The 13,132-nt window shown below is 34.4% G+C and overlaps 1 protein-coding gene across 1 annotated transcript in view; it reads left to right on the forward strand.

Moving 5' to 3' along the window:
- MALRD1 (MAM and LDL receptor class A domain containing 1) overlaps window positions 1–13,132 on the forward strand; it is a gene marked incomplete at both ends in the record, with an annotated part of 263,139 nt that overhangs the window by 165,667 nt on the left and 84,340 nt on the right. The window contains one exon of the mRNA XM_080609618.1: window positions 2,587–2,767. Coding sequence (XP_080465744.1) covers window positions 2,587–2,767 — 181 coding nt within the window. The remainder of the gene's footprint in view (window positions 1–2,586; window positions 2,768–13,132) is intronic.

Raw genomic sequence — 13,132 nt, forward strand, 5'->3', positions numbered from 1 at the left:
TTTTTTATAGATTTGGTGCTTAATGTTGGGATAGATACAAGTTTTGAATTTTTCTCTCTCGCTTAAATGCATGACAGCAATTCCCTTATCATTTAGTCATATTACTTTTTGCTCCATTTAAGTCTAAATTCACCACTAATATGCAGCACTGTGCTACTTCTGTAAAATTAATCAATGATTACAAATAATGTTTAGGAAATTTTCCCATTTCAAAGGGTTCTCAAGGGCAAACAGAAGAGGTTCCAGATAGAATAAGTGGATTAAATGTTAAAAAACTGTTTCTCTTCTAACTTTTGTTTTTGTATTCCATATTGGAGACTTTAAAGCTAAATGTAACTCATCATAACCGTCCTGTTTGTTTATGTCCTAGATAGATGGAAGATCACTGTAGACCTAATAAGTTACCCAATAATATGTAATACTCTTTTGGAGGTTATGAAAAATGAATGAATGTGATAAGTATTGTTGAATTACTGAAATAATTAAGTTAAATTGTTGACTACATATTTGATGAAAAGGGAATATTACGAGTAAAGTTAAGATAGATTTGACAAGCTTAAAATCGGCTTCAATTACTGTATCTACTCTTTTTATGCTCAGTGTTAAGAGTCATCCTGGCTGTGTCTCCAGGTTGAAACATAAGTGGAAGTTTTAGAAAGGGTCTCACACTTGTTCTGATCCCAGCCCCCCTTAATTGCGTTGATTACAGGCCTGAAAGGGGAGGCTGGTTACTGGAACAGGCTCTCCAGGGAAGTGATCAAGTCACCAAGCCTGTCAGACTTCAAGGAGCACCTGGACAATGCTCTTGATGGTATAGCTTAGTTTTAGTAGCAGGAGCAGGGAGCTGAACTCGATGATACTTACTGGTCCCTTTCCATTTGAGATGCTATGATATTCTATGATTCTATTAAATAAATGGATTTCTGACATAATGGCACATAGAGTCAGGAGAATCACTGGGAGAAATACATTGAGAAAATCAGAACCAGTTGTCATCAACTGTAGAATTAGTGGTGCAAAATAGGTGCTGTTATATTACTTTCTCTTCAATGGACTGTGTCATTTGCTTTAAACCAATGATACATAACTGAAGAAACAACACTTAAACTTGCCACTGTAGGTGCTTGTGTGGTCAGTCATTGTGACTAATAAAGGGCTGCTATCACCACTGGTCCAACACTTAGTAGTGTGCAGCAACAGGGTTGTTCAGCTAAATATCTATGACTTTACATGTGGTTGTGGAGACCATTCTCTGTGTTTTCTTTCCTATTTAGAAATTTAAAGTTGTCATTCTTTTAAACCGACACCTTTACAGTTGATGATTTTCCAGAACATCATTGTTAAGCCACACTTCAATATCTCTATATTTTAGTAGGTCTAAGGACCTCCTTCTAAAAGATAATAATTCTATGAGTTCCATGATTCAGAAAAAACTAATATTTTTAGCCAAACTTGTCTGCAGTTACCTATTCATAATATGATATGTAAGAACAAAGATTTGTTTTCTCATCATAAATATGCATGAGAATCTTATTAACATAAATCTGATGTAACAGGTTCACCATGTATAAAGACATGTAATTAATTTGCCTCCTTGCTTATTTTTACTGTTGTCTCTATTTTCCTTAGATTTTGCTTGTTCATGTTCTACTTAGAACCTTTGTTATGCATTCCTTTTAGCTGTTTGATGCATCACAGTGGTTTCAGTAACCCTAGATGAAGTACTAATGAGTTTTGATAAGACTGGCAAAAAATTTTGTTTGCAAATTGGATGATTAGCCACATAGTCATAAAGCAAAATACGTTTGGACATATACAAGACTTTTGCAAATATTTACTTTTGCTGCCGTCATATCTATGTATCATAATTCACAGCAATTAAATCTGGTGCACCTGCATTCTAATGCTACTATTAAAAAATTAAGCATATCGTTTACTGCTGACTTGTCTGTTAGGCAATATGACTGGACATTTAAAGAAGAACTTTAAAATATTTGAACGTTAGAATACTCTTATTTTCCTTCAAATAAACCATGCAAAAAATATCATGATCTTATATTTGTTTGTTTTTCCTCCATTGTATTTACATTGCCACAATTTTTTAAAGATTCTACCTATCTGATATCCTAATTTAAAGTGGTTGACTAAACTTGCATCCAGTAATGTGTTATAAACACAAAGAACCGAGCTCATTATTATATAAAGTTAAATGCAAATCTACAAAAGTGAACTGTTTTGGAGTTCAATTATACACATAGTAATTTCAGTACAAAACTCCATTTACTATTGATGTTTAAGTGACTTGTACGGCAATCATCTCATTTCACTATTTTTCCAATTATTCTAGCAAAACATATATTTACTATTTCTTGGCAAAACTGAAGTGGTGTCTTCCTGTCTTTTCTCTGCTTGTTTTGGATTTTTGGGGGTTTTGTTTGTTTGTTTTCTTTTTTTCTTTCTTTTTGTTTGGGTGTTGGTTTTTTGTTGTTGGGTTTTTTTTGGAGGTTTTTCTTTTTTTTTTCAAAACCTGGTATTTGACAATCCATATTTATGTGTCTCATTATATACATTTTATTCAAACTTCAGACAGATGACGGGATTGTGAAAATATGGAGTGAATCAGGAAATCACGGTGATGAGTGGAGCAAAGTCGAGTTACACTTGGGGAAACTGAGGAATTTTGAAGTTATCTTTGAAGGCATTCGTGCCAGAGACCTAGGAGGAGGAGCAGCAATAGATGACATAGAGTTCACCAACTGCACCACAAGTAAGTTCAAGAGGGAAGTTTCTACATGAATGTTAAAGGAGATGTAGGATGTTCTTGCTTGGTTTTAAATACATCATGGTCTGATGGTTTTCATTGTGACACTGTTCAAAAAATCAGTTATGAATGCATTGTTTTTATTCTTATAACTTCAGTTACCTTTTCTACTCATACAGAAGACTTAGAGTAGCATTCTCACACTAAGGCTATTGCAGGCAAATGCAAGAAATGCTTAAGGTTTTGTTACCTTTCTTTGGTGTTGAGTAAGAACTATTCTTTAATTCACTAGTAAATTACTGAGTCTCTGATGTTGCATATAATAATTTCATAAAAATTATGTCAGATTTTATCAAGTAAAACCTGTGGTCTCCCTGTTCTGTGGTAAAGGCTTTTGCCATAAAAATAAGTTGAGACTACAAATGAACCACTGTCACTGTTTTATTTCCCAGTTCAGTTAGAGGGTTAAGGCCAGCAAAGTAAACCTTTGATTTCTTCACAGGGTACTCATCCTACTTAATTCATTCTTTTGTGAACCATAGGCTAAAATAGGAAGAGTTTGCCTGTAATTTAAAAAAAAAAAAAAAAAAAAAAAAACCGAACCAGGTGGATTGTGCATTCCGTCAAGAAAGGATGGGCTTTTTATCCCCAGTAGGCAAAAGTGTGGCACAGTGACAAAACATAAGTGGATTTTTTGAGTGAGGTGATCATTACTGATGCCACATATCAATACTGTATGAGTTTTGAGGAAGTTATTTGGGCAAGCTTTAATCTCCTGCCACAGTCTCAATGCCCATTATAATTTGGAGCATGGAAAATACACTTCTGGAAAGCATTTTTTCGTCTAGTTTCATCTGACAATACAAGTTTTGCATTCAGAAATTACTCTGTGATGTAAATCGAACAATGTAAACTGGATACAACTTGAGACCTACTTCAGAAGTGCACTTAAATAAAACTTTGAGGCAGATGTACACTTAAAAGCTCTTCCACGCCCACAAACACTAGTGCTTCCCTCTGCTTTTTCCAGTGTTTCATTGTCCATATTCCTATGCATGTGATTATTCTCCATTCTACAAGGATGCCCTGGTAGGAAATTGGAGGTCAACATTCCCCTATAATCTCAAATAACAAAGGGATGTTTATCTTTCTTGCAATTTGTTGCCAAGTTGTTCTCAGATGTATTCATACATACAGTGGGGTCTAGTCGAACCACACTTCTGGGGTTCTGTCCCATTTTGAGACTATTTAGACACTTCACAGTCAGATTCCTGAAGATATTCAATATACAATAAAAAGACATTTCTTTAGATTTAATTAGAAAAGTTGGAAACCTGAGAAGTTAATCCTTTATAGAGCTGTCACTTGCATGGTGGACATTCTTGTGATGTACTAAGTTACAGTCTTTATACAATCAGGAAACGGTCACTAACAGCTTCTCCTGTAGTGTACGTTAGGCACAGCAGGGTTTTCATTCATTTAGGTGTTATGTATCTATGGGAATGTGTTTATGCTGATGTCTTGGCTTTTCAGGAGGACCAAAGACCTGTCATGTATTTGCTTTATAACTGTGTGTATGTGCATGTGTGCAAGTGCATATTAAAAAAACCAAAATGAACAAACCCTCAACCTTCACCCCCACAGCTTGATTTTCCTGTCTCTACAATTTAAGCTCAAACCAAAGTCAAGAAGGAATCATTCCATCGTCTTTAGCACCTTTCACATCAGCTCTGTGTATGATTTATTTGCCTTTGACTTCACAAGCTGAGATCTGCTTGCTTAATTTTCTCAAGACTTTTGGTATGCTGACCTTCTTCTTGGCATGATGACATGAAGGAGCCTGGTCTGACCTTTTTCATTCTTGTTGTTATTGATTCTTTAACTTTGTAGAACAAACAAAACACATTTTGCCAGAATCTCAAAACTAACATTTCTTTATCCTTTTAGGATAGAGAAAATATGTCAAGTCTAAATTGTTTTTCTGTAGCACAGGGTTCACAGGTTTATTGTGTCTATTGTAACAAAGCTAAAAGACAGCAAACACAATCTTACTGTGGCCAAATCCAAGGAGAAGAGTAACATACAATCCAGAAGGGGTCAGGGGGTTTCTTTTCCACAAAATGACTTGATTTACAACACCTATTCATGTACTGTGTCACTGTAGAATTGCTGAGTTAGACAGGGTCATCTAGGGGAACTGAAGGCCACATCTGTATTTTCCACTGGGACTTACAAGGTTAGATTACAAAATCTCATATAATATTATGGATATTCTGGCCATGGTAATTACATAAGCAGAGGAATAGACCATGCAGAGAAAAAGCCTAGAAGTTAATCTAAAATAATTAAAACTTGAATAACAGGTTTGAAATAAACAGAAAAGAAATGAGAAAGCCTTAAATTGCATGGGGGGGGGGAATTAAAAATGTTTAGCCGCTTCCCAGCAGATGGCACATAGTGATGGAGATACATGTTAGGGAAATTCTGGAGCTTTCAGGTATTTTTGGATAGCCTCCTCCTTACAGACTGTCCTTTTGAAAGCTGCTAAATGGTATTCCTGTGTCATGGTTTAGAGCCAACACATAAAACAACTGCCTTTTTGCAGAAATAATGCACTCAAATGGAGAATGGGAAGAGGGAAGAGAGAGGTAGCTTGTGTGAAGTTTTTGACATCTGGATACTGGAACTGCTTTTATGCAGTATGGTAATATTCAGTGGTTATTACAGAATTTAATACACTCACTTACATTATTATTGTACTTGTGTTTTCCTTTAGATTGCTCTCATACAATGTGTTATAGAAAAAAGTTCTGCATATCATAAGGGAATCCGCATGGAAGTGGATTAGCTCTGCAGATTACTTTGCCTTTCACTTACATATCTGTGATTTATATAGCTCATGTTATGTGAGGATTTTCAAGTGGCGGAATCTTTTCACTATTTCCTTTAAAAATTAATTAGTTAAAAGCTTCTATATCAGTAGAATGCTCCAGATAACTTTATTAACTTTAATACTCCAGATAACTTTATCTGAGCTTCTGAGGCCGTGTTCTTCAAGGCTCATTTCCCTCAGGTCTCACTAATTTCTATGGAAGTGAAGGTCAAGAAGCAACTGTGGATTTAGTGGAAATATAAAAGGTCTTGGAAATATTGTCAGAGAGCAAAAATAATTTAAATTCCAAGTCTTATATATTTTTATTTTACTTGTTTAATTAAAAAAAATTAAAAATAGTGGAGTCACATCACAGTCAGGGAAAGATTGTTCTTAATATTCATTTATTGATTAGTTACATTGGATTTTTTCACCTTCTCATACAATAATTCTTCATGCAACCTTAGTGACAGAGTGTCCTACATGATCTGAATGGAATTTAGAGTGATCATCTTGTGTGCTTTTTAATAATTGACTTCGACCACGCATGAGGTTATTTGCAGGCTAGAAAAAATGCCTGCAATTTTGCTTTAACAAAAAGCCTGTGTATTGTACAGTATAATTATCAATGATAATTTTATTTTTGAAACTTATCTGACACTTATCCTCATAATAACATCTTCTGAAAGTCCTGTCAGAGATAAGCTGTGGTCTGGTAACCTTAAAGGGCACTTCAAGCCTTATTGATTTTGCCTTTCCAGCTGTCATATAGCAGTGAATCCAGTGCAGCTCATCAGATGTACTGTTACCAGTAGTCTGCATTTTGTACATCTGCAATTTTAAAGAAAAGGAATCTTGTACTCCAGATACAAAACACAGAGTATAAGCATGGCATATACCTTACTCAGCCATATCATACATACTGATTCAGGCACCACCTGAAAAATGAACAGTGAAAGATGAATTAAGTAAATCATAACTCTAAATTCAAATAAGACAGACATATCTAGAATAGTTGATTATTTAGTTGTTTTATATAGTTTTTCATGATCTGGCAGTTCACTGCAATAAAAGTCCAGGAAGAAGAACCATTACAGCTCCAGTGATCTTTGTGGGTTCCTTGTTTGGGGTCAAATTTCACAAGCTTTTCTTCTTATTTTAAGGTAAACAGGATACATATTCAATTATACTTCAAATGATATTCAAATTATATTTCTTTTTTAAAAGAAAGCCAAATCAAAATGACACAGTACTATTAATAGGAAAGTGATTTAACAAATTTTAAAATAAAATAAAGTTTTCTTTGCCTTGTGATAAACTTTTTCTTTCACTTTCTCCTCATATATTTGTATTCTTCCTCACTTACTGTTTATGACAAAGATTATAGGTGAAAGTACAGCAATCCTTTGAACAACTTTGCTTCCATGCTCCCATAAACAAGAAGCTTTGAAAGTCTTAGCAGAAAAACCTTTTCTCATTAGAATCCCATCCTAGCTTTGCAGATCAGAGAGAAAACAACTAAAACATCCTAGTGTTTGGGTGTGTAGGCCAACTTTCTTATTTTTAAAATAAGCCAGTGTTTTCTTTGAATCCTCAGCTATGTATCATGCAAAGCTTTACATTTAGTAGAGAATTAATTCTTTCCACTCAGACACTTGAGAAAAGTTCAGACTCTCATAACAGAAACATCCAGTACAAACCAAGCCCTAAAGAGAGAGGGAAGGGAGAAAGCAACCTGACTTGATTTAGTCAATTTATGATATACATTCATATTCAGCCATAATGTATGTCCAGTTGTGATTTTTTTAATCTTTTTTCTTTTTTTTTTTTTTTTATCTCTTCAAAATATTTTAATGTTTTATGATAGTTTCAACTGTTTTTATAAATAGGTCACTGTCAGGTTATTCTGACATGGGACACTGGAATTGCAACACCTGGCTAAAATTTCTTAGTAAATGTGCTGAAATTAATGATAAAAATCTTATTGATTAGTCTCATATTTGGATTTTGCCTTTTGAAGGAAATTATTATTTGATTATATGGTGAACTGTTAATTCACAAACTGCTGATGTTTATTGAATCTGCTTCATTCTAGAGGAAGAATGCTCATTTTGAGAAGTCTAGTAATTTTTGGTAGCTTTAACTTAATTTGAGTTACTGTATCATGCATTAACAGGAGTACGCTTTATCCTTTTTGAATGAAAATTGTACTAAACATTAAAGCTCATTACACTCAGCGAAAAGTACAGATGACAATTTAGTTCTAGGCAAGAAATAATCTCCCTTCTGGAAATGTGACCCAGCCACAGCTGCCTTTCACAGGACATCCCAAATACCTTTGTGCAAAGGACCCAGTGGAGAGGGCAGTGTGCTCAGAAGAGATACAAAGGAAATACAGGCTCCCTCAGCCCAGCTTACCAGTGCTTCCAGAGTTACACTGGGGGAACAGTTGAATTCCTGGATAAGTCATGTTATGCCTAAGATGATTTTTTAAACAGCATTGCATATTAAGACTTTCTAGAAACATATGAAAAAATATAAGTTAATTTTTGCTGAAGAAGCTTCAGAGAACAAATAATACTGCATTTGACAATCTTCTTTGAAAAGATTAAAATAACAGAAAGAAGATAAATATAACACCAGCTTGTATATGACAGTATTCTCTACTTCTTATTGTACTGTACAAGTGATTTACATACCTGTAATACTCCAAGATTGCAATTTCTATTTGAGATTATGTAAAAAACTGCATGAGAGCTAAACCTTTCACCGTCTTTCCTTTGATTTGCAACTCCCAGATTGTTATTAAGAAAATGCTTGAGGTCATTTGCCACAGATTTTGAACAGAAGAAACAAGTTTTAGCTTTTACCTCACTTTTCACTAGAACTCGGTGGCTTTTTAAATTTCTGTTTATACCATGTGAAACTTTTGATGAAAAGTTGCTGACTTCAAAGATACTTTGGTTTGGTAGTGCATAGTTTCAAAAGCAGCTTTTCAGTATAAACTTAAATTCTCATCATTTTGACATTAATTTCACACATACTTTCTCTTCATATCCAGTGGATGAAAAGCTATAAAAGTAATCTATTCAGTCGAACTTCTGAGGTATAAAGTAGGTCTACACTAGAATCAGGATGCATGGGAGACCAGAAGGGAAAAAAGGAGTAAGCAATAGAGACCACATGTGAAATTGCTTGAGGAGACTTTTTTGTTTGTTTTTTTCCTGGTTGAACATTTTCATAATTATTGGGAAATAGAATTTTCTTCAAAAGCATTGTTTAATTTTACACCTTGTATTTACCTTTTTAGCTTTAATTTTTGAAATTTTTACCTTACCTCCTTTTCTCTGTTTTACCACTTGCAGGATCCAAAGAGATAAAGCTGACAACATCAGATGCTCAGTCATTGCTCAGTCCTCAGTACTACTTCTTAGTGTTAATACTTCAGTATTAAGCAAAGTATGGCAGCTCCCTACATGAGGATACTGTGAGCATGAGCTCCATATCCTGCTGATATACTCACCACTTTGTCTGGTCTTTCAGTCTTAAATATTAAAAGTTCCGTCTTTGTCTGATGGGGGTTTAGATACTCCATGATATCAGCATTAGAAGCTGCAGAGAATTTTTTTCCTATCTTTTGTATTGCTTGGGCCAGAAACAGTTGTATATTTCCAGAACTATGGATGGATTATTTATCCTTACAGTTTATTTGGTGTCCTTAGGCACCATAATACTACTCTCTCTGATCATGTTGAGGAAGCCCATTGACAGTCTTTTGTATCTACAGATGAAATTCTTTCCTAAGAGTCAATGTAATTTGTTAGATCTGCTGTTTATATCAGAGCTAACGCACATTTTTGAAACAAATCTGGCCTTTTAAATGACACATTCTGTGAGAATTCCCTATGGTTTTTGAATTACAAAAGAACCTTATTTGAAATTATATCTAGCTTGCATGAGTAGAAACTTTTTATCTAGATTTCCTTCCCAAGGTCATCCATAAACAGAAATGTTATTGACGAGTTTGCTAATAGAGTTTTAATGCTCTATAAAAAGTCATGTAGAAAAGGGTACTGAACAATTGGGGTAAGCAAATGAAAAGTTTGATGCGAACTGTGTTTCATAATTTCTGAACTTTAGAGTACTGAATAGAGTTGAGTTTCAGTTCTAATGAAGCCTTCTAAGAGCTTGTATTTCATATATTTTAATTTAAACAAAGGGTGAAACTTGGAAAGTAAAATTCCTTTCTCTGAATGAGATTTTCAACAAAACATTTTATATTTTTTTTATCTTTGATTATTCCTATATCTTAAATATTGAGGAAGAAGTGAGGGAAGTGACATAAATATTTTCTCTCCACTATATAATTTAAACAACAAATAATAGAATTAGGTGAATTTTCAACTGTCATTTACATGAAAGTATTTCTACTCAGAAGGACTTAACTTCTAAAAAGACAAACTGGGGAAAAATTTAAGTTGCCTTGAATGTACGTTATATGTTTCGTTTCATACTGTTGACATGGTGTTGTGCTGTTTGGTGCCTGCATTCCTCTTGGAGAGCAGAGACCATGACACTCTTGATAAACAGCAGGTCAGTGTACTTGACCTTGAGTTACATTTTGCTTTTCAAACCAGCTCAAAATCACCTTCACTGCAGCCTTTAGCAACTATAATAACTTAGTATTCACCCTATGCCTTTCACAGGTACATAGCACTAGCCGAACATAACTTCTGATAATCTATGCAAGTCTGAAGTGTGCCATGCAATGCAGCAAAAACATTTCTTCTTCTTGGCTGTGTGAGCAATCTGTTCTTTCATGAAATATATTTTAAATAAGACAACATTCATTGTGTGAACCTAAAAAAGAGCATTTATGGCTCTTTTATTAAGTTCAAGTTTTTTTCTGGTAAACAGTTTTCTTAAATGAAAATGATAAGTTTCCCTTTGCTTTTGGATATATTAGTTTACTTCATTTTTTTTTTTTTTAATAGCAAATGCAGAAATAAGCTTAGTACTTCTCAAAAATATTTCAATTCCTGTAATTCTTCTCATTCCCATTGTATGAAAAATCCCCATTTGTATATTGGATATTTCACTATTTTCCACCTCTGACGTGTATTCAAATACATGGAATCACATAATTCTTTTGCTTGCTGTGACACACTAATAATTTTAATACTGTATCTTCTGAAAGACAACTTCAGAGTTACACGATAAGCTGATAATGCTTTAGCAGTTGTTTGGGTTTTTTCAAATTATATTTCTTGTCTTTGGCACTGTTGGGTTTTTTGTTTTTATTGATTTCTTGGGCTTTTTTTGGAAGAAAAAGGAAAGAAAGAAAATTTGCCATCATATCTCATGTTTTTTTCTGCTTAGAACAGTTTTCTGTATGTTTGGATTTTCACGGAATGTTGTGAGTTAGACTATTGGGAAAAATATACGTATAATATTACATGTTATTTATAATCATCAACCATCACCCAACACGTTATCTTCTACTTTCTGGTGTTCGAAGTACAACTGAGGAATATGATCATTCAAAAAGCTGTGTATCTTTACATGCAGTCCCACGCTACCAACATATGCAATGAAATAACATAATGAAAATTTCTCATTTCATCTGAAATGTCACTTTTCATTAGGAGGTATTGTTTTGCAACTCCCTAAAGAGAGGTTTAAATATTGTTCTTGGAAACAGCCTTCTCCAAATTCAGTCCTAATAAACGCAAACTCAGATTTTGGCAACCTGGTAATTTTGATGATAAAATTAGAAATGGGCAAGATAGTATTTTCAATAGCTTCTCTTTTTCTTTTATTCAAATAGGTTTCTAACTTTTTTTTTTTTTTTTTTTTTTTTGTTAAATTGCAGCTCAATCCTCAGAATTGAGAGCATATTTTCCAATATGTTATTTATTTTTTTCTGGTTAAATAGAATTTTTATATTATATTGACTGTCTGGTAAAAATGAGAATTCCAAGTTGCAACTTCTCTGTGAACCTCTGCTTGGTTGTTGCGGTTGTTGATGTTGAAGTTATGTTTTATGGTTAAAACCCACCATATTTCTTGTTTTGATGTAGTTTTCAGCTAGTGTAGAAGTTTTGGTCAGAATGAGTGTGTTCTCTGGAAAGCTAATTTTTATGCCACAGCACTGAATAGGAGTTTAGATTATTTAGTTTGATTCTGCTATGCTGTTACTGGTACTTTCATTCTGACAGGGAGTTAATTTTTATCTCTGTCAAAGCCTGTGGCAAAATAGGCATCATCATCATAAATATAACCTGGTATCCCTAAAAATTACATCTAAACAAGGTTTTACACCAAAAGGATGACATTTGCAAGTATGTGAGACTTTGATTGAACTTTATGGCATTCGCATCTGTTGTGTACAAGTTTTCATTACGACTGTGTACAGATCATATGTTTTATTTTAGGGTAAGTTAAGAAATGAATATTTTTAAATGCTGGTTTCTGGTATGCTTGAGGTACTAAAGTAGCTTATTAAAAAAAAAAGAACAAATGTAATTAATATTAAGTGTTAAATATGATAGACTAACATAACATTTTCTTGATTAAAGGTAAAAGGAGATAAAGGTGAGGAATGCGATCTGTCACAAAGCCATGAATTTTCAAATGTCATTCCATTGCATGGTGATAATGTACCTCTTTCATATGCAGTGAAATGAGATGCGAAAATTATTTTACCTTAATGGCTTTGCCATTAAATAATTTCTGTCATTATTTAAGCCATTGAGTGGCTTACAGAAGTCACTTAATTTTCCAGTGCATCACTTCCAGTGCATGATGAGGAATGGAGATGAGGGAGTCAGACTCTTTTCAGAAGTACTCACTGACAAGACAGAAGGCAATGGACAGAAGTTTAAAAGGAAAAACCCAAACCAAATAACAAAACAGGAAATTTAATCTGGACACAAGGAAACCTCTTTTAAAAAAAAAAAAGTTCATAAGACAATGTCCATCATATTTGAAAAATCATGGCAGTCAGGTGAAAATTTCCCGACGACTGGAATAAGGGTAATAAAACCCCCATTTTCAAGAAGGGGAAAATGGATGACCAGGGGAACTACAGACCAGTCAGTCTCACCTCTGTGCCTGGCAAAAACTTGGAGCAGATTCTCCTGGAAGGCATGCTAAGGCACATGAAAAACAACAAAGTGGTTGGTGACAGCCAGCATAGCTTCACTAAGGGGAAATCCTGTCTGACCAATTTGATGGCCTTCTATGATGGGGCTAAAGAGCTGATGGACAGGGACAGAGCAGTTGACGTCATCTACCTGGACTTGTGCAAAGCATTCGACACTGTCCCACATGGCATCCTTGTCTCTAAATTGGAGAGACATCAATTTGATGGGTGGACCACTCAGTGGATAAAGAGCTGGCTGGATGGCCGCACACAAAGAGTTGTGGTCAATGGCTCAATGACTGGCTGGAGACCAGTAACGAGTGGTGTCCCTCAGGGATCGGTGTTGGAAACTTCA

This window comes from Psittacula echo (assembly GCF_963264785.1).
Source record: "Psittacula echo genome assembly, chromosome: 2".
Lineage (NCBI taxonomy): Eukaryota > Metazoa > Chordata > Aves > Psittaciformes > Psittacidae > Psittacula > Psittacula echo.